The sequence below is a fragment of the Sylvia atricapilla genome, chromosome 7 (genome assembly GCF_009819655.1).
Source record: "Sylvia atricapilla isolate bSylAtr1 chromosome 7, bSylAtr1.pri, whole genome shotgun sequence".
NCBI classification, from domain to species: Eukaryota; Metazoa; Chordata; class Aves; order Passeriformes; family Sylviidae; genus Sylvia; species Sylvia atricapilla.
Window position 1 is genome coordinate 1,842,881 of NC_089146.1, and position 21,647 is coordinate 1,864,527.

General features: G+C 44.5%; 1 protein-coding gene across 1 annotated transcript in view; it reads right to left on the reverse strand.

Moving 5' to 3' along the window:
- Positions 1-21,647, reverse strand: part of IQCA1 (IQ motif containing with AAA domain 1) — an 88,905-nt gene that overhangs the window by 44,029 nt on the left and 23,229 nt on the right. Inside the window, exon 7 of the mRNA XM_066323274.1 lies at positions 3,742-3,826. Coding sequence (XP_066179371.1) covers positions 3,742-3,826 — 85 coding nt within the window. The remainder of the gene's footprint in view (positions 1-3,741; positions 3,827-21,647) is intronic.

Genomic DNA, 21,647 nt, shown 5'->3' on the forward strand with positions numbered 1-21,647 from the left:
GATTAGTAGGCAATTCACCCATATTTTAGTGTAGTTTTGTTTGTTGGTGTTTTTTTTTTTTTTTTTTTTTTTTTTTTTTCCCTGAAGAAAACTTCATGATGGAAAGAGAAGTAAATGTCTTCCTAAGATGATTTGGACTCCCCTTTTCTTTGCTAGGCTGTCTATTTTTGAAATGATGCAGAAAGTAGTTAGCAAACTCTTAATAGTGTGGAAGAGACTGTGTTTCAGTAGGAGTAGTAGATGAACTCGTATTTTTAGCCTCGTATTTTTTCCCAGTCTTTACTAGAACTCCTATTGTGATAGGAGCCAGTGATGATTCTTCTCCAGCAACATTTTCTTCAGTGGCTGGAAAGACATTTTCCTTCAAAACTGATGCTCCATAAAAGTTAAATTGACTTTTGTATTCCTATATCAGTTCAACCATGTTTCTAAAATCTTGCAGTGCAAATCTCCTTTTCTTTTTGGGAGGGGTGAGGGGAAAGAACTGGGCACTAAACCAGAGTGTAACCTATGAATGGAAATGTCTAATGCTGGTTTATATGAGCCAAGAATAAGAAAACTTCCAGCTGCCAGCAGGACTCACTTGTTCTGCCATCCTGAGACACAGGAAATTTGGTGTTGGCTCAGGTAAAATGATACTTGAGTTAAATGTCCTTCCTCAGGAATAAACCCTTCCCTTGTTCCTTGAAAGAAGACCTCTACTAGAACCTCTTCCCTTCTAGAGTTGTGGGCATAAAAGCAAAGCAGAGGTAGAGTGAGTTTGGGAATGCTGGATCTCCAGCTGTGGCAGGTGAGAGCAGCCTCAGAACCTGGCTTGAACACAAAAACTTCACAGGGGCACAGCCCCGTGTTCCTGCAGGGAAAAGTTTCTCTCTTGGAATATTAACTCTACAGAAAGAAGTTTTGTTGCAATCTAGGAAATGTCTCATCTTTATGGAGGATTTTTGGTGTGTTTTTTTGGGGGGCAAGGTGGATTGCTGTCTGTAGGTGAATTGTTGCGTAATTTAACAGAGGCCAAGTACAGTTTCCCTCCTCCTGCATGGTTAACTTGAAATATTCAGAATATTTTAAGGCTTTTAGTCCTTCTCTGACACCTTTCTCTCTCTCTCTCTTTTTTTTTTTTTTTTTTGTTTTTTTTTTTTTTTTTTGAAGTTGTTTAATATTGGAAATGAGGGGGAGCTGGGAGAGGGGGAAGTGCCTGCAAAATGGCAACTCTCTTGGCTTATTTTCATGGTGATGAGACTTAATGAACTACAGGAAAAGATTGTAATTTTGTTGGCAGCAGGGTAAAGGCAAAGCTAAAAATTGTCACATCTGGTGATTATCTATGGAGCAAAACATAAAAAACCATTAGGGATAGAAATCTGGAACAGATGCAGGGAGATTATACCGATGTCCTGGAATGTGAAATTTGTTTTGAAGAGTAAGTAAAGTAGAGAAAAACTTCTTTTCAGTCAAGGGACAGCACTTATTCTTCTCACTGAAGCACCAAGTGCTCTGCATTGGGATGTCTCTGGCACATCTTTTGGGAAGGTATTTGTAAAATGTCATGGAAGCAGTTTGTGCAGAAGGCCAGCTATGTTACAAAGTCAAATAAGGTCAGAGTTGTCAAAGGATCAAGAAATATAGAATGCATAATAATGCAGCAATGGTTCGTGAAGTGATTAATTTGTATTTTATTTTCCCCAAAGTGTCTTTACCGCAGCCTTATAAAATGCTCCCTTTTTAAATACTGTTCGGTCTTGATTTTTCATGGGGTTTGACTTGGGAGTAACCAATCCCTGCTCAGGAGCTCATACAGACAAGAGGTGAACTCCTGTTGCCCCTGGAGTCAAGGACAAAACTCCCATCAGCTTCCATGGGGCCAGGATTCCCTTTCCTATGTTGCCCAATAGACCAGTGTGTGGAACAAAACCAGTGGCCCCAGGGATTTTTTAATATGCAGCCGACTCAGTGGAACAAAAAAGTGTTTTACTTGTCTGACATTCAGGTAAAATCATGATTGTACTGAACTTTCTCTGGCACACTGCATCGTGGAGATCTCTGAAGGCTGTGACATACATTCTGTTGGCTAAAAAGGGAGAAAAAAACAGCCCCCCCAAATTGGTGAAAATCAGATAATTGCTAGTGAAAATTTGTTAGGAAAATAGAGGAAGGTTTCTTTCCCAAGGTGCAGGGAAAACAAGGCAGTAAAACAACCTCTCCAGACTTTTGGCTTCTGTTTTTTCATGCAAAGAAAAAGCAGATGCTCAGGAAAGGCAACAAAACAGCCGAAGGTGAGGATTGAAAGCTGGGAGCACGACAGGAAAGTTAAATCCCTTTCTCCAGAATCTACCTCCATATCCAGTGCTGCTCAGAATAATTCGCGGTAGTGTTCTCTCCCTGAGATGTGTTAATGCTTGATGGCAGCAGGTCTATTTAGCATCACATTCCCCAAACTCTTCTCCAGCAATAAGCCCCACGTTGCTGGGTGGCTCCTGGCTGCTCCCAGCAGCCATAAAAGCCTTCTGGACTCTGGCACTTGTTTCTGCTTTAGAGGCTGAAAACTTCACCGAGGGTCTCCTTCCCTCTGCCTGCTTGAACAGCAGAGGGACTCGGGAGCAGAGCCCAGCAGGGCTGAGTCCCTGAACTTGGCTAAAAACCAGGAGCATGCCCCAAACTCAGTTTTAGTGGGGCACAGGGAGGTTTGCAGAGGTTTTCCTGCATTTTTAGCAAAGTCAGCTGATGGTTAGTGCTGGGCTTAGCCTGTCCTTACATCCTCCCAAACCATAGGGAGACTGCTGTGTGCCCCAGGCTCCTCCCTGTGATCCCAGGGAGGACTGGATCCAAAATTCCCCATCGCTGGAAGCATTCAAGGCCAGGCTGGACGGGGCTCTAAGCAACCTGGGCTACTGGAAGATGTCAGGGTGGCTGCAATGGGGTGATTTTTATGTCCCTTTCAAGCCAAACCATTCCGTGGTTCAATAAAAATCCTCTTTTTAAAATAAAAGGTATTTTATTTACCTGTGTAAGAGCACCAGTTGCAGAAAAATCATGCAACAATTCTAGGGGTGGGATTTTCAGGACCAAAGAATTCAGGTTCTGACCTCTCAGTTTTTCTAGCCCAGCACACTGGTTCACTCAGGGGCCAAATCCTGCTTCCTGTTTTCCCCCAACAGACTCATTACCCTGCCTGGCCCATCGGGATGGGTGGAAAAGGCTCCAAGTGCCGAGCACTGCCTTCAGCTGGGCTTAATCACTTTCCCTGCATGACACTCAGATGATCAGAGGAAAAGATTATCAGCCACTTTCATTAGCCAGAGAAATCAGGAGAGGGATTTACCACGAAAAACAGCCGAGTTCACGACAACACACAAGATAAACTGAGATACTTCCTTTGCTAGGATGTTAAATTTGCTTAATGAGCCTCGGCAGTAAATCAAGGTTTAGCCCTGCCTGCATAAGAAGCTCTTCTCTGCTGTTGTTCTCTGCTTCTTTTCCATCACCTGAGCACCTTCAGCTGTGATTGAGTGGCTGCACAGCCTGAAAGGGAACAGACCTTGGTACCAGATTGGAAACACCCCGGAAAAAAAAAAAACCAAACCAACATTCTTTCACTTCCAAGAAAAAGCTTTTAAGTATAAGGTTCTTGGAGAACTGGAACCACTGTTAGGGAAAATTGCTACTTAAATAAACACACACATTTTGTGGCAAATCCTTCCCCAACATAATGAATTTTTTTCATTAAAAGAGGGACAGTACCTGCTCTGGATGTTTTTCAATAAAAATAGCCTTGGAACCACCTGTCTTCTCAGGGGGATAGTCAGGAAACCTGCCTGTGACATGCCTGTGGGAGAAACAGAAGTGGAAGAGGAATTAAAATTCATCGTTTTTCACCTGGTTGATAAAGATGTTAGATAGTGGGGAAACTTCTTATGGCAGTGGTTTTTGTCCTGTAAATTAATTAAGACAGTTACCAAGCGATGTCTCTTACCTCACAGCCCAACAAAACCTGCAAATTCTTAGAGAAATTCCTAGGACTGCAGATTCCTTCCTAGCTGAGAGATGTAGATTAAAGTGTTTATACCTGGAAGTGTCCAAGGCCAGGTTAGACAGGGCTTGGAACAACCTGGGATAGTGGAAGATGTCCCTTCCCGTGGCAGGGGGTGGAACAGGATGGTCTTTAAGGTCCCTTTCAATCCAAACCATTCTGGGAATGGTTATTATGCTATTTTACATTATTTTATGTTCATAGCCCAACTCTCTGCTTTCAACATCCAGCTTCTTTCTTTCTTTCTTTCTTTCTTTCTTTCTTTCTTTCTTTCTTTCTTTCTTTCTTTCTTTCTTTCTTTCTTTCTTTCTTTCTTTCTTTCTTTCTTTCTTTCTTTCTTTCTTTCTTTCTTTCTTTCTTTCTTTCTTTCTTTCTCTTTCTTTCTTTCTTTCTTTCTTTCTTTTTTAGAGAAGAGTTATTTTGTTTAAATCAGGATTTAATCTTTAAATTCCAGACTGTATTTCCATGTCAGGATTACCAGTCCTGAATTTCCAATGGACTTGATGGTGATGGAAGCTGGGAAGGGGCAGTGAGTCCATTTGTGGGAAGGTTTCACAGATAACACAAGGAACTTCCAGACCTTTCAGAAAGAGATTAAAAGATACAGACAATAACTTCAGCCCAAAGGCCTTTTATACTGATAAGACCCTTTAACTTCTTTCCTTTTTGTTGCTTGGTGGACTGTATCTGTAAGATTTTCTGCTTGTTTGGTAACACCGGGACAATTTTTCTGTTTCAAAGAAAATTCTCACAGTGCAGAAAAACCCTGGTGCTATTTCAAGCAGCACGGTTATGTTTCCTCTAAATGAAATTAAATTTCCCTGGAGAAGAAAAGAGCTCAGGAAGGTCAATACTATTCCTAAAAATGTTTTCCTTTTTTTAAAAAACAACTGGTACCTTAAGGGACTTTCCTAGGCTGCTGTTAAGCTGCAGGCTCAGTTTTAAGCTGAGATCCTTGGAACAGAGCATCTTTTCTGTTTCTGTAGCACCACGTGTAGGGTTGGGATCTCTTGCTGGTATTAATGCAACACCAATTAGGATAGAATCAACAAACATTCATCTGTACTTGGGAGCTCTGACTCGCTCAATGGTACAAATTCTATACACAAACAGATGCAAATCCTTGGTCACTGCATTCCCAGAAACCAGCCTGCATCAACAGAGGGCTGTCGTTGTTAGTGTGTTTTTAAAAATCCATTAAGAATGGGATTTTGGCCTCAAAACCCTGCATGAACTATTATTTAATGCTAGCTTGTGTTCCATTTTTTACAGACAGCCAGAAAATAGCTCAGTTTTATGTTAAATGCAGCCTTAAATGCTGCTACAAGTCTGGTTACAGTAAAACATTTCCCAAAGTCTGTTATTGAGGCTGTTGCTACTTCAGTACCAGCTGGGAGGAAGGAAAGGCAAATGCACTGTGGGTGAAGAATCAGCTGGGAGCCCATTGAACATGATATCAGGGCCAGCTTCCAATATTTAGTTATGTTACAATTGGTGTTTGTACTCCCTTTTTAATTTTTAAATCATTTACAGCTCTTGGAGATGGCAGGAGATGGGAATGAAATTATTTTTAAGGTTCCCTCCAACCCAAACCATTTTGTGATATTTACCCTTGGGTAGGTATGATGAGTATATGTGAGTGCTGTAGAAATTCTGCCATATTCTGAAATTGGGAAGGCTTTTCCAGTTTATAATCTGTATTTTCTGTGTGATTCTCCTCCTTTGAGCTGGTGCAGTTGTTTAGGGTGATGTGGCTCCTCTCACCTTTTTTGGCAGCAACTTCAGCAGGTGTTTATGTCAAAAAATGAGGTGAGGAGAAGACAATGCCCATCTTTCCATGGAAAGACGGTCAGGCACTTACTAAGCAGTCAGGAATAACTGGGATTTTCTGGTTGAGGGCAGTGCAGGATGTGATTTTCCACGGTCATCAGTGACCTGAGATCAGAGACTACCAAACATTTTGATGTTCTAATTCTTCCAAGGCATCTGCTTTTTCCTTGAGCGAATCCATCACTGTCTGATGGTCTGGAAGCAGCATTCTTAAATCTTATTTTCCTACCCACCCTCTTGTGAGTTCTCCTCCTTCTCTTCTAGGTTGAAATGACCACAACTTCAATCTTGTAAGGCCTGGGAATTCCCATGCGTGACCCCGATAGGCAGACTCCTCCTCCCTTTATGAAACCCTTCGAGTTCAGAGGTTAAACCAGGGATTCATTTGGCCTGTAAATCTGCCCAGAAAAATGCAGCCATTCATCTTCCTGGTCAAAAGTCCACTTTAAACGTAATGAATCTCAATTTTCATTCCTCCTTCACTTTCTGGCAGCGTTCTACTCAGAGCCATCACAATGGGCTGGCTCATGCATTTGTCTTAGGGTGTTAAAGTTGGATTCAACTGGACCTAAATTCTTTGGTTTGGATTTGGAAACATCAGGATAAAATGAGCAACCAGGGAAGCTGTGGCTGCCCCTCATCCCTGGAAGTGTCCCAGGCCAGGCTAGATGGGGCTTGAAGCAACCTGGTTTACTGGAAGATGTGGGGTGGGACTAACTGATCTTCAAAGTCCCTTCTTACCCAAACCACTCTATAATTTTAAATTCTTATATCTTTGTGCCATCAGATAAGCTACACATCATCAAGGGCTCAAGAGGGTCCCACCAGGCGTGTCCGTGAGCAGCTCTTGCATTAGGAGGAGGTCCCAAACATTGTGGAGTGATTTTGAGCCTGCTTCACAATATTATTTGGTAAAATGTTTTTTAACCGCCTTCCTCTTTTGAAACTTCCCAGAAACGCAGAAGATGATTACAGGCAATAATGGGGTAAGAAAATGAACCCAGCTGATGGAACAAGTTGGTCCTAACTGGAGCCTCAGCAGGCTGGTTTGTTTTGTGGGAAGTGTTGAGGAGAGCTTTGTGGTCAGAATCTTCCTTCGTTCCACTGTTGATGGGGAGAGGAGAACGTAAAAAGCTTAAGCTCTTGATAACAGGAGCTTTAGAGTGTGTAATATATTTGAAAGACATGGTACATGTCAGAGACACCTAGATCCGAGTCAGATCTCTGTGAATCTGTTACTTATTACTGTCTCAGCATTTGCTAGGGGAAAAAATATCCAGTTGGACTTTTGCAGTGTCTCATAAAAATGTGTAAATGCCAGAACTGGACGAAGCAACTCTTATTTTCAGTGCATTGCTTCAGTGGGAGTGCTGACAATGTGTTAAGCACTGCAAGCAAAAGCAGAAGCAAATTGTCCCAGATTTCTTAGGGAGGATGCAGTCCTAGTAAAACCAATTGCCTAAAGGAACAAATGAAGTTTATAAAATGGCATGGTGGGACTGGACTCAGCGGCTGAACAGAAGGAAATAAGGTGAGAAGGAAGGGCAGGAATAAACCTCCTCCTTGTGAGGCAAACCCCAGCAGCAGCCTGGGGAGGCCCTTACAGGAGCCCAAAGCCTTCGGGCAGGGAGCTGAGGATGGGTCCTGTGGGTGAGTGCTCCCTTCTCCCAGGCACTGAACAGCAACCTCTGCCTGAGAGCTGTGCTTGCACTGCTGCAAATAAAAATGAGCAGTGCTGGAGTGCACAGCAGGCAAAAAGATCCTTCTTTGGGTCAGAGCCACTGCTTTAACACAACTGCTAAATGCTTCTATGCTGAGGAGGATACTGTTGAAGAAGGGACCTTTAGAAATTGTGCTATGAGAGAAATCTATTACTTTTCTAGAAAGCGGTGAAATCCTGTCAACGGAAGCAGAGCATGGGTTTGGGAAAGCATCTTTACAGAAAAGCCATCTAATTGGGATGAATGGGGGCCCTAAATCTGAATCAAAGCAGCTCAAGTGGAAAAGTAAAGGGATGAACAAAGATGGAGGGGTGAAAAGATATGATCTTGCACTCCCAGCTGAAAAAGAAAAGGATGTGATGAGGTTTTTGTGCTATTTCTCAAATTACATTGTGTTCTCTGGTTCACTGTTACTGTTCCAAACCTATTCCTCTTACAATAACTCAGACCTGTCAAGTGTAATTGAAAAAGAATGATCTTTTATGGTCTGCAGTGCAAATCTTTTTGTCTCTGATCTGTAGCAAAGAGTTCTGCCTCTTCTGGGCTCAATATTTGTATAGCACAAACCCCATATAAACGTCCAAGTTTTAACTAGGTTCAAATGGTTCTGTAATGTCTCCAAATCACCACCAGATTGGGACGAGTCGGTGTGATTGGCAGGCTCTGCTCAGGCCCGAATGCTGTGGCACCTCCATTCTCACCTGTAAAATAAATTCTTTGTCTGGGAGATGACCCTGCGTTGTGCTTGTCTCATCTGCTGCTTCCTCCCTTCCTCGTTTCAGGAGCTTCAAAAAAATTTTTAAAGTGTTTTCTCTCTGTTCCACATTGCTCATGGATGGTTGCAGTTAGGGCTAAATATGGCTTTTGATTTATGAGAACACACCATTGATTTAAACATTTTGTCTGGTAATAGACTCAACAAGTTCCTACCTACTCTGTTCTCTGGCGTGGTTTTACATGTGTTATTCTTTCTTTTTGGCTATGGCTTCCCCAGCTAATTGCATAAAAGGCCTTGTCAGGAAAAATAAATTGTTCTTTGGAGGAACAAGAGTGTTTAACTCTTCTCAGGGGAAGAAAGGATGTGGGCTGTGTGCAGAAGAGGAGGCATGAATGATGGTGTAAGGTCTGAGTGGAGGGACAGAGGGGTGGTTCTGCACAGAAAAGGGACACAACCAAAGAGGGGGAGCTCTTAAAAGAAATAAAGCCCTCATCAGTTTTTTGTAGTTCTTGCCTATTTCTCTAATCCCACCTGATATGGATTCTCTCAGACTGTTTGAATTCCAGCGCTGGTTTATTTTAGGTGTCTTTGCTGTGCTGCTTTTTTTCCCTTTTGTGTGTGTGCTCTCTTTAGCTCTTTGCAAATCACTTCCAGAAAAAATAACCTGGGCAAACACAGAATTACTTATAAAGCAAGATTGATTTCCATGGGCTTCTTATAATCTTTAATGAGTTTGGACACAGACACATTACAGCTGATGTTTTATCTCAGGTCCTGATCCTCCCAGTGTTTGCCTGTACGTGTGGTTGTTATGCATGGAAGCATTTCAGTGGAGGGTAATTGGAGGATCAGAATCTTTATTGTTCTGCATAAATATTCAGCTTTGAAAATTGAAGATCAAGTGTTGTGAGGCCAACAATGTGCAAGGAAAAGCATTCCCATGGAGGAATGAGGACACAAGGTTTGTGGGGAAAGGTGATATCCTTTATTACAGTAACTATCATAATTAGAATGGTCTTTTGGGTCCCCAGTGCCTGCCTTAGATCTGAAATGGGAGAAGGGAACTTCAAAGCCAAGTAATAGTTGGGAACAGTTGTTGGAGGGGACAGACCCAAATGAGGAATGTGGTAATTCTCCCTGATAGTTTTATTACATGTGGTGTTACTGGCCAGGAAAGGTAGACCTTTGGCTGACCTATCGCAGTTGTTCATAAGCTGCTTGAGTTCTTACAGCAAAAGAGTCTGTTCTGCTTTGTCATGAAGTTATTACCTTTCCAAGGATCCTTCTGGTCTTTCAGGGATAGCAGTAAGTAATTAGTGTAATGGAAAAATGGGAATCTCTGTTCCCCTTCAGGTGGGCTGGGGCATGAGCTTTCTCTGTCAGGAGTCCTGGTTATCCTGATTCCTGCTGTAAAAACCATGACGGAAAAGGATTTAATTTTTTTTTTTCCCCTTCAAAATTTTGACAAATCATTCCTGGTTTAAAATGACAGTAGGTTTTTCTCCTTCTGATAACTGGAGACATGGATGGTAGGACTGCAAATGACTCCTAGGTGTTTGAACAAAAATAAAAGGCAACTCGGGCATGAATAATGCCAAGGAAAACCAAAGCAACTTATTCTTCCAAAATTAGCTTAAGTTAAAAGAAAACCTGCTACAATTAGAAGAAAAAATTTGTAATATTGGCACTCACGAAACATTCTGGTGCTCAGGTTTTTCATGTCCCTCCACACACTCAGAAAACGTTGCCCAAAGTTTTCTCAGAGCTCACATCTGAATTAACTGAGGATTGGGAGCAGTCACATCCTGGCTGATATAACTGAAATGCTTTGGAAGAGCCAATACCAACTAAGCCGTGCTGAAGGCTCAGACAAACCTAGAGGACACCATGGCATGGAAATGGGAAGATAAAAGGGACTTGAAAGCAGATTCCTGGAAGGTTATTTAGTGTTTTTGACTCCTGCAGTGCAGAACAGCCTTGGGCAGAGCTGCTGGTAAACTTGATGCAAGGTGTGGAATAACACTGAAAACATCTCCAGATGGATCTGAGGACAGCTGGATGTCCCATCCCTTCCCCTCAGAGGGAAACTGACATCCAGCACTGCCACCTTGCTGTGGTTTCCTAGGTCTGAAGTTCCTTGAGTGCATTTCCCTCTCTTTTGGAGTTGTTGATCATCCTGTGTTCATTGGAGCAGCGTTCCTCAAGGGACTGTCTCCACGGATGAAGGGCTGCTCCCCCTCTTTCTCAGTCAGGCTGTCCCCAGGCTCGTTTCCAGTGTCAGCTTCCTGTTGCCTGTCTCCAGCCTTTCGAGGAATGCTGTGGAGCCAGCAGTGAGGAGAACAGGGTAAGCAGCCCTTCCTGGGGAGCAGAGCTGCCCTTAGGGACTGCTCCAGGGCTGGGGCCTGGGCTGATGGATAATGAGTGCCCTGGAGTGCACGGCTCCCACTGAGCTCTCATCTGGTTTGATTTTCTCATGTCTCCCCATTCCCTTCAGAGCAAGGTCAGAAATACAGAAGCTGGCCCGAAGAAACACCAGGTCAAATTCCCCCTGCATTTACTGAATTCCTTACCTTTGGTCAGCTTATTCTGCCAGACCAGAACGCCCAATCCTGGCTCAGATTTGGCAGAATTTCCACTGCTCAGCACTAAACTTAAGAGACTGAAACAATTATGGGCAGTTTTAAGCAAGATTACTTTAACTCAGACTAGAAGCTTTGCAAGAATAGTTTTCCTGCAGAGTCAGCCAGAGGGAATCAAGAGTACTTTATTAACACAATATGAATCCTGTAAAGAGGAAAATAAAGCATGCCATTTTTTTCTAGCAAGGCCGGCCAAAAGAAATAACTTGCCCTCCAACATCACAAGTTTCTTGGGGATTTGGAGTGAAATGGAGTATAAGAGAGCATTTTGTTTTATTGGATTTGTTTATGAGAAATTCGAGCAATTGTTTTTGCTTCTTAGAAGTCAAGATAGACCAAAATGCATCTTGACAGAATGGGAAGAAGGCTCTAACCTGGCTGCTTTACACTGCTTTGTCATGGTCCATCACTCAAAACTGAGGATAATGCAGAGTTCTTGGGGCATGTCAGCCTCCTTGAGTGTGCTGTGCACCATGGACACCCTCTATATCTGCCTGGAAAATTGGGAATGGGAACCTGGAAGGAGCAGAGAAGCTTTGATCCACCGTTTTCCCAACACTAGAATAGACAGTAGAAGATGTAGGACTAATAGGGTGGTTAGACAACCCTGCTGGCGGGTAAATGATGTGATTTTCATTGACGTGATTTTTCCAGTGTGATGAAAATGGATGAATGTGAGGTGGCATCAAAAGTGGCCTAAGACACATTTCAGTAGCTCCATCTCTGCCTTACACCCGTGGTATCAGTGCAGAAATACAGCCCAGGCTGGCATAACTCATTTTTTGCCTCCCTGAGTTAAAATGCTCTTCAGCCATTGTGTGATGGCTGTCCCACTCATGGATCACTGACCCTGACCCGCTGCCTGCCCATGATTTAACTTGAGGAGTTCCTAAAGGACAGAGTGTGACCAGGTTCAGCAGGCATTGCATTACTGCTTGGGAACTCATTTAGAACTGGAATCACCATTTGTAGCTAAGGCTGAGCTGCCTTGAGAAGCACTTGTGATGCACCAGGAAAACATCAGCGGGGAAAGAGAAGCTGAAAATGGTGCATTCCTAAGCTTTTAAGAATGTAACCAGACACTGCTTTCTCTTTCACTGCTCAGAATCCCAGAACAGGTCAGGTTGGAAGGGACCCACAGTGAGGGTCTGGTCCAACCTCCCTGCTCCAGCAGGGTCATCCTGGAGCACAGGGCACAGAACTGTGTCCCGATGGCTCTGGAATATCCCTAGTGAGGGAGACTCCACACCCTCTCTGGACACTCTGTTCACTGCTTGGTCACTGCACAGGAAATTTCTGCCTCCTGTTCAGGTGGAACTCCTGGGCATCAGCATCTGCCTACTCCTCGTGTCCCATTGCTGGGCTCCATGGAGCAGAATCTGGAACATGCTCTGGCACCCACCCTTTGGGTATTTATACACATCACAGAGGTCTCCTCTTGAGGAGCCCCAGCTCCTTCAGCCTTTCCTGCTCAGAGGTGCTCCAATCCCTTCGTCACCTCAGCAGCCTCTGCTGGACACCCTCCAGGAGCTTCTTGTCCTGAGGAGCCCAGAACTGGACACAGCACTCCAGAGGTGCCTCCCAGGGCTGAGCAGAGGGACAGGATCCCCCCCTGACCTGCTGGGAATGCTCTTCCTTATGCACCCCAGGATCCCATTGACTTTCTTGTCCCCTAAGGAACACTCATGGCTCAGGGACAGCTTCTTGTCCACCAGGACCCCCAGTGCCATGTCCACTTCAAGAGATCTGGTCCTCTGTGCTTTATGTGAAAGTATAAATGAACTAATTAATGATAAATCTGAGGCAATTTCATGCAGATGAAAGCAGTCACAGTGCTTGATTTTTCCATGTTCATCCCAACTGGCCTGCGCAGCCTTGTTGGAATAAATCCCCATCAGGTGTACACAGAGTGTAAAATTGGGGAAAAAGAGAAAACGTTGCAGAATCCATCTATAAAATTAGAGATGTTTACACTCCTGGCCAATGCTAACAACCAAAGACCTCACTAGAAAGAAAAACAATTTAGAACCTCTACTTTGGCGTTTCAAAAGTGTGGGAAAAGACAAGGAGAAACATTCCAGATGAGCTCAGCTCTAAGCCAGGCATGGTATTAAGAGCATCCATTTTTACCAGGAGTTTTAGCTCAAAACCCCAGTCCTCTCTGCAGTCCAAGAAACACACTGTAATGCCTGGAGATGCCACGTTCCTTAACTCTCACCTTTTTAGTCTTGGGAGGGAAAAATCTGAGTGTTGTAGTCCTGTACCTGTTTGTTGTGGCTTTGGTGCATGAGCTATAGTCTCCCAAAATTGGCTGGAATTGTGCAGACTGATACAGTTGAATACCTTTTGCCTCTCCAAATGACTGAATCCTTCTGCACGTTACTCATCAGGATACACTCAGATTTAATAAAAATAAGCACAAAGTGCAGCTTTTTTATTATTGTTAATTTAAATGATGGCTTAATAATGTGTTTTTCTATAATTTCTTTGGTACGTTATGTTGGTGCTGCTGAGAGTTGCTGGCAACATGGCAAAGAGCCTGGAGAACCAGGGATATAAGGGATATTCTCTGGGAATTTGGAGCTGGAGGCAGCTCTTGGAAGAAGCAGAGAGCTCAAACACAGGGGGTTTCCCCAAAGTGGTGGAACAGGCAAGGTGGGGTGGCAGGTGCAGCTGGGAGGTAAGCCCTGCAGGGCAGCTTTTCTCCATCTTAGGGCTCTTTTCTGTTGTTTTCCAGGCCTGGAGATGTGACTGTGCTGTTTCACAGGCCTCTCCAGAGGATCAGTTGTCTGGAATGGCCTTATTGCAGGATAGCAGAGCTCCCTCAGGCAAAGGATGGGAAGATTTGGCTTGGACAGGAAGGGAATGCAGGCAACCACGTGGGAGAGGCCGCAGTCAGCCGCTCCCACTCGTTCCCAGGCTTCCCAAACTGCCAACCTTGCAACAGACAGGAACAAACCCACTGTTAGATGTGGTTTCCCAGGAGGGGATGGAGGTGGAAGGATATTTTGGGCATAGAGTTACCCCCTGTGCAGCAGCTCTGAGAGCTGAGCCTGTGATGGGAAGCACATGCAAGCACATGGCACAACTCCGGTTGTGGAATTCGCTCCCTCGGAACAATTGTGTTTTGCCTTGGAATGCTCTGAGGACTCCTGCAGCTACACAGACTGCAGCCTTTAACTTACAGCCATGCTTTAAACCAGCATCTTCAGAATTGAATAATTGAATGCTGGATTAGAGATGTTTCAAAAAAAAAAAAAAAAAATCTGGGAAGAGCTGTTTTCCCTGTGTGGTGGGAAACACAAAGCAAGAGAGTGAACTTCCTTTCCAAGCCACCAAAGGATTACTGAGTCAGTAAGGGGCTCTAGGAAGAGAGAGGGGAGTATTTGAACAGATTTCAGGGCCAGGCAGTTTCCTGCTATTCCATAAATGTCTTAGGAAATACTGAACCAGCTCCTTTATGGTTCTACACCCTTTGCTCAATTCATGGAATCAGGGGATACTTTGGATTGGAGGGACCTTGAAGTTCATCTCATTCCATGCCCTGGGCAGGGGCACCTTCCACTATCCCAGGCTGCTCCAAGCCCTGTCCAGCCTGGCCTTGCAAACTTTCAGGGATTGGGAAATTCAGACAAGTTTACATTTGGCACAAGCTCTTCCTGATTTAGTTATTATTACTGTTGATACAGTTATTTCGTACAAGTAGAGCCTAAGAAGACCCAGTAAACTCTCTTATATGCTATTAAATGTCTTTTCTTCAGCCTAGGATGATCCTAAGTCTGCCTGACACAGCACACAAACCGTAATAGCTGGGTGTTTTCAGAGTAAATTACTATAAATAATTAGAATTTCTGGTGTCTCTGCACAGGGCTGAAATGCGGCATGACTTAAAAGCCCTGGACTCTGACCTGGATAATAAAAACAACCTGCTTGATGGAGTCTGACTAATCTCCCCCACACTGAAATTCCCAGTAAAACTGAAACACATTGGCTCTGGAAGGAATGGATGCGACTCAGGTTTCAGGCAACTTCTTGCTCTGCCCACAGAAATACTGTCACCAAACCTTTTCAGCCTTGAACCTGAGTACAGGATTTGGATAGAGTGGCTTTAATGTGAATTTTGCCCTGGGAAGAGCTTCCCTAGGTGCTCACCAATCCACGCTGCCCACCTAAAAGAAGGAGCAGCCTGCTGCTCTCGAGGGAAATAATGGGAAATAATCAAATAATAAAAATAAAAAAAGCTTTGTCTCAGGTGCCCTTGCTGTATTTCCCAGCCCTGGGTTTGCAGTCAGTGTTCTGCTGTCACCTAGAGCCCGTTCCAGCTATTCCACCATGGAGATCTTGAGGTTTAGGGGATAACCTGCTCCTGTTGCCTGCGTCCTCCTTCTCCCCCCTCAGCTCCTCCTGGTTTGATTTGCAGTGTAAGCCTGGAATTTTCTCTGCTGGATGGTGCAAACCTCCTGGGTGTGGAATTCACTTGGAATTCAGCACTTCAGGAACTTGTCAGCAGCCTGTTAAATAATGCTGTTGGCACACTGGAGCCACAGTGCCCTGCATCAGCCTTATATTCCATCAGACATTCCAATGCTGTGATCCCCAGGGTGCAAACTTGGAAAAACCCCCTGCCAGTGAAAACGGGGAAACAACTGGATTTCGGAATTAAACATATCCTTCTTCTCTTGGGAGAAAGAATAAGAGGCTGTCATCCACAGCCACATTCCCAGCCATAACTTGATTTCTTCATCTTCTCCAAGTCAAATCTGGCCTCTTGGCAACCAAGTCCTTTTCAATATATTCACCTGAACTCGCTGCCACAGACATTTGGGAACTGCTCTTTTGTCTTTGCCTCGGAAACACTTCATATTTTCTGCCAGTCTTTGGTCCTAACTTTGCCTATTTATCAAAATGGTAACTCTTAGGGGTTTTTTTCCCCCCAGTTTTATGCCTCTTTCATCCCTTCTCTTCTGATTCTGCCTCTGCAGCTCCTCATGACTGCTTCTGCTATGCCTTTGCTCTGCTTGTGTCAGTCCATGCCACGGTTCTTTTTTACCCCACTTGCCTCCTTTCTTCTTTGCATTCTACAGAGCCAAGGCTGAAAATGCCTTTTCCACCTCCTCTGCTTGCTTCTCCAAAGAGATCCATCTGTGGAGCAAGGGCTGTAGCTTGGGAGCCACTGCTCTGTGCTTCGTGCTCATTTTTATTCCTCTTAGTTCTGAGCTTTTCCTTAGTCTTTCTCTTCCCAGAATATCCATTAAACACCTCTCCTCTGCCAGCCACTGGCTCTTCAAGTGCTTCTGCCAGGCACCAGTGGGACTCCTGGCTCTTTTTTCTTTGCCTGTTTCTCGTTTCTGTATCCCAGCAGATCTTTGCTTGTTGGAAATGGAGAAGTGGGGAAAATTGCTTCTTCCTTCTGCTCTGTATTAACTTGCTGGAGGAGACACCTCTCCCTATCACAGTGGAGTGAAATAATAGCTGGGCTGGGTCTCTTCCCCTTCCCCTTGGGATTCATTCCCTTCTTTCTTTGTTTCTTTCTTTCTTACTTTCTTTCTCATTGATTAGGACCACGCTCTGCTGGTTAAACCAAGAACAGATCAGATGGAAGAGCAGGCTCCCCTGGGCCAAGCCTAGTAGGTATCTAGCTGGATTCCTGAAAGAGAAACCAGCTCCAAGGCGAACATCAGGCCCCAGTTATCAGTTTTAAACACCCCACTGCTCTGTTGCTGCCTTCAGAAATCCAGCCTGCTGTGTCAGGACTCTCCTTGACAGAGGAACAGAGGAGGACAGCAACTCAACACACCCACTGAATGGGCACAGCCTGCAGGATTTTCCAGAAAAAATAACAAAAAAGGCCAAATCCTTCATTTCAGATGCATAGAGCTGTATTATAACAAGCTGCTGGCAAGTGTGAATCCCTGGGTGCTACTGATCTTTGTGTCTGTGTGAGTATCTATGACAACAAATAAACCTAGTGTTTGGGAAGTGTCCTTGGGAATCTCAGTGGGGGGTTGCTGCATTAGGTCGGGAACACTTTGCATTTTCAGACTTTTAATTCTTAAGTATTATGGAGATGGGTATGAAGTACTTTAGGAAAATGAACTAATTAGTTACCAGATTTTATTTTTCTTGTGTGCAAATGGGCCAGCTCAGACTAATGCTATTTACTTTAGCTGATTCCAGACTTTTAGATGTATAAAGGAGGGAATATTTTTAGGAGCTTTAATTCTAAGCAGGAGGCTTAGCCTTAAGGTCAGTGGACTGTGGGTATCTGTGGGTCACTTGCAGCCATTTGAAGAAGGTAGAAAAGGGAATCTAGCCTCAATTTGTTGCAATGCTCAGTTTGCTTCTAGAGTGCTACAAATCAAAAATTGGGAAGCCCGGGGGTTGTCCTACAGAGCCATGGCCAGCACAGGCAAGTCTGTAAGAACAGATCAATATAGTTAAAGGCATAATAATTGTGCTAAATAAATGACAATGTCTAATTGGACCCATCTTTTTGCACCTTTTAGAACAAGGAGTTTTATCTTTCTCTTTTGTCCTCATGCCTTTTGGAACAGAAATGTCTCTGCTATCCCTGTAAAAATTCACACAGGCTGAGGACAATCTTGCCTTTGGTCTACAGCTGAAAACTACAGAGACTGAAACTGGGGCAGGAATAGGGTGGGGAAAGGTAAAGCCTTTTTGGGCAAAGTGATTTGGGAGCAAGCAGGTTGAGGAGAAAAGTGGAGGAGAGCCTGGTCTGTAGAAGAACTGTGCTCATTGTAGCTTTGCTGATGTGAGGCTGTTGAGATCTGAATGAGCTTTTGATGTTGTTTCTGCATAATTTATGTGCAAGTGTGGCAAGAGGTGTGCAGTGCAAATCCTGCCTGATGGAGAGGTGAATATCAGCTCACAAATGCTTGAAGTCCTAAGCATTCCTGCAAAAGATTCTGGGGAAAAAAACCCATCACAGGCAGAAACGCCAAAGTGCCACGGCACTGAAATGTTTTTTCCCTGATTTTGTGTTGGTGAACTGCTTGGAGAACAAGACTCTGTGATTCTGCCTGGCTGTAACAGCCCTGAAAAAGGCCCAAAACCAACAATGTCTTACTCTATGAATCCCCTTGGAAGTCAATGGAAATCTGCTCAGAATGAAAATAATTAAATAACATCAGGACCTGACTCTCTTTTTAGTGTATGCAAAACATCTCAGAGAAAGGAGAGATCAGCCAGGGAAGATCCCTAAGGACTTTGTGATCTGAGCTACCTGAATGTCTATCTAGAAAGGAATCACAGTGTTTGGAAAGCTGGTGAAGATGTGCTTATGTGCAGCATTGGTGCACTTGATGATTAAATAGAGTTCAGGAGCATGACTTGTTATGTTGAAAACGCCTTGGGGAGCTCAATTTGTACCTGTGATGTTTTAGGAGTCTTTTTTTCATTCCTTAGAAATTTGGATAGCTGATTGAGCAAAATCCAGGATTGCAAGGAGCCCTTTGCATGTGTTTTCAATCACTGCACAGAGGTGGCAATCATAAATCCAAGTGTCAAACTGGAAAGGCAACGTATCTCAGAGTTTGTGGTGATTTAGAAAGCAGAAGTGGTGATCTTATCAATGCCTCTCTGGAGCTGTGACACCAGGGCTCAAGTGGCCTTGCTGTTTCAGATGCGTGCCACCAAGATTTATCTGTGTGTGGGAAATGGATGAATCCAGGGGCTTCCGGCTGGTGCCCCTCAAAGCCGTGGAGCCGCCTCCATTAATGTCAGCACACTCGTAAATTCCCAGCTTGCACTGAAGGAGGCAACTCCTGCCACTGCACAGAAGCTCCCAGAGGTGTCCCTTGCCTCCTGTAAATCCATGAACACCCAGTAAAGTAGATTAACTGCAGGTGGACTTCATAACAGCTGTCCCTCCTTTGGAATGAGAGGGGTTCACACTTCTAAAAAGATGACAGACAGCCTGGTGTTCCTACAAGCAAGAAAGGCCTGAAGGGTTTTTGTTTTGTTTTAAGTGGCTTTCAGGTTAGGCAGTTGATTCCAATTGATGGGAAAACAGGTTGCAGAGCTGTTCCACTCTCCCCCATCATAAACAAACAATTCTCTTGTTTCTGATAACTTATTTTCCCTCTGCTAAAGGAACCCGGTGGGTTATTTGCTTTATTCACTCCTCCCGTGAGCCAGTGGTGCATTTGCATTCCATTCCCTTGCTCCCTCCAGCCCTAAAGACGCCTGCCAAAATTAGTCAACAGATAACTACTCAGTGGAAGCTTATAAGAACGTGTTAGGAAAGACTTGAACATTACCCATTAATGTTTACAGCTCCTAATTATGTTAATTAATCAGTCTTGGAGGTTGTCTCAGCCGGGAGCCCAAAGGCAAGATTTCAGTTCCCACAGATGTACTTTAAGTCCCTGCCATGGCTGCTTGCAGCGAGGAGCTCAGCATGCTCTGCCTGCCAGGATATTTATGCCGGGTCCTGCACAGACTTTTCTGGGTTGTTCCTGCTGGATTTTGAAACTCCCAGCATCTGGGAGCAGGCTGAGCTGTGTTCAGGGAGAGGGATGTTAAATGGAAGCTGTCCCTGCAGAAATGCCTTTTGGCAGGGGAGAGAGGCACTCAGAGAACACTCTTCACCAGCACTAACTGTTGGGATACGGAGTTTACTGCCTTGGCAAAACCTGGCATTGCTGGCTCTCTCAGAAAACAGAGGTGGAACTACAGATAGGAAAACCCCCCAGACATTGCCCCTTCCAACAATGTTTCTTTACTTTTGAAGGAAGATCAAGTGTTTGGGCAGAGGGAACCCAAGGTTGTGCCATCCTCTTTCAGAGTTTCATTTCCGTAATTCAGAGCTTGTCTTCACTCTCCTGAGGCAAACCAGAAAATTTGGATAAGAGACACAACCCTGCAGAGAGATTCAGCAGGAGAATCGCCTTGTTTTGTGCTGTTCCCAGAAGAATTTGGTTTGTCTAAACTGCACACAGTACAAGAGAGCAGGTAGAGATATATTCAACTCCAGGTTGAAAATATGGTGCAGGTCCAGATCTCTTTCTAATTTAGCTCACTCATCCTCATCTGGTGGAATTAGCATACAACCACTTATTTATCCCCATATCCTGATTTTTACCATGAGCTCACAGCTGCTCCTAGATGGTAACTTCTGCTCCTGAGTGGAATGTCAAGTGCAAGTGGTTTGTGAGCATGCGACTTTAAGGATGACAGGGAAAACAAGTAATGACAATTATCCTTGGGTGAAAAGAGAATGGTTCTTCATCCATCCCCAGATGGCTCTTGTGGGCAGCAACTCCTCTCTGTGCTGAGTATCAAACGCCAAATACCAAACAGGCATTTTTTGGGTAGGTTCCTACAGCAGGAATGCCCCTGCAGCAGTGGCAGAGAAGAAGGGAATGTTTTTTCCAGACTGACAGGGCATTGTATAGAAAGAACCCTGTGATCAAGGGGCTGGTGATGGTCCAAGGATCTTCAGGCTGGTGCTTGTTGTTGGACAACTGTCTGCTGGAGTGGCTCACGCCACTAAACCCGGGTTACAAGCAATTTTCCCATCATCGTCTGTTCCATGAGTGGCTGCCATATTGTGTGGAGGCCGCAATCCATGCTCCTGGGTTGATTGGAAAGCACTGCTGGCAGGCTGAGGTGAGCCAGATGGGACTGGAAAGCAATGCGAGCCCCGATGGATTTGGATTCCTCAGAACCAGAAGGGAGGGGGTGCTGCTGTTGGCACTGCTGAGGTGCCATCCCTCTCTGTCCTGTTGGCCAGGCTTCACTGCTGATGGATTGCCTGGCAGCTTCACCAGACTCCATCAAAAGCAGAGCGGACGGAGTGTGAAATGCGATACGGGCAGTGCCTGACACGAATGAACACTTTCCCTATTCTGTGGGGCTTCAGTGCAAAAACCTTTCTCTCCATTCATTTCCCTCCTGCCTCCCCCTTCCCCATCCCTTGCTGCCCGGGGAGCCCAAAGAACAGGACTATTGGCAGTAAACTCAGCTCCACAAAACACAGGCTGGGGAAACAAGGGAAACATAACACCATCACTTCCTATTTCTTTCTCTTTCCCCCTGCATCAAAGCCCGGGCTGGCTGTCAGGAATGCTCAAAATGAATAAATAAAGTGCAGGAACCCCCCCCTGCTTCAGGAGGAGTCTCATTCACTCACCACGAAGCTTGGCCAATTCCTTTCCTGACAGTACTCGAGTCAGCAGGCAGAGCAAGAAGATCATTCAAAGCTAATCAGTAAAGTGTAAACCTATTATGAAAGGACATCTACCCCTTGCCGCCTCCTCCCTCCCACAAACCAATCCCCAAATCTGTGGGAATAACACACAGCCTCCATAAAAGTTGCTATTACTTAGATCCCCTGTTATTAGGTCAGTGATGCCACTGATTAAATGCTCCCCAGAGCTCCGAGCTGTGGCGGATAAATCCTGCAAGAAATTCATGGAGTAATTTGTTACAGCTCGAGGGCATGAGGCACATCACAGCAGAGCCCGTGCATGAGGCTCTCCCCTGTGATTCTGGAGGCCATCTCTGGTAATAAAAACCTCATCTTGATTTCTCATCCTTTGTATTGATTTCTGTCAGAAAAGACTTGTCTTAGACAAAGATACTGCTGTATTCCTCTGGATAACAAAGGGATCCTTCTCCCCTTTTCTGCCCATCCCTTTTTGAAATTTATTTTAGGGATGACTCTAACAAGACTCGTTATTTGGGAA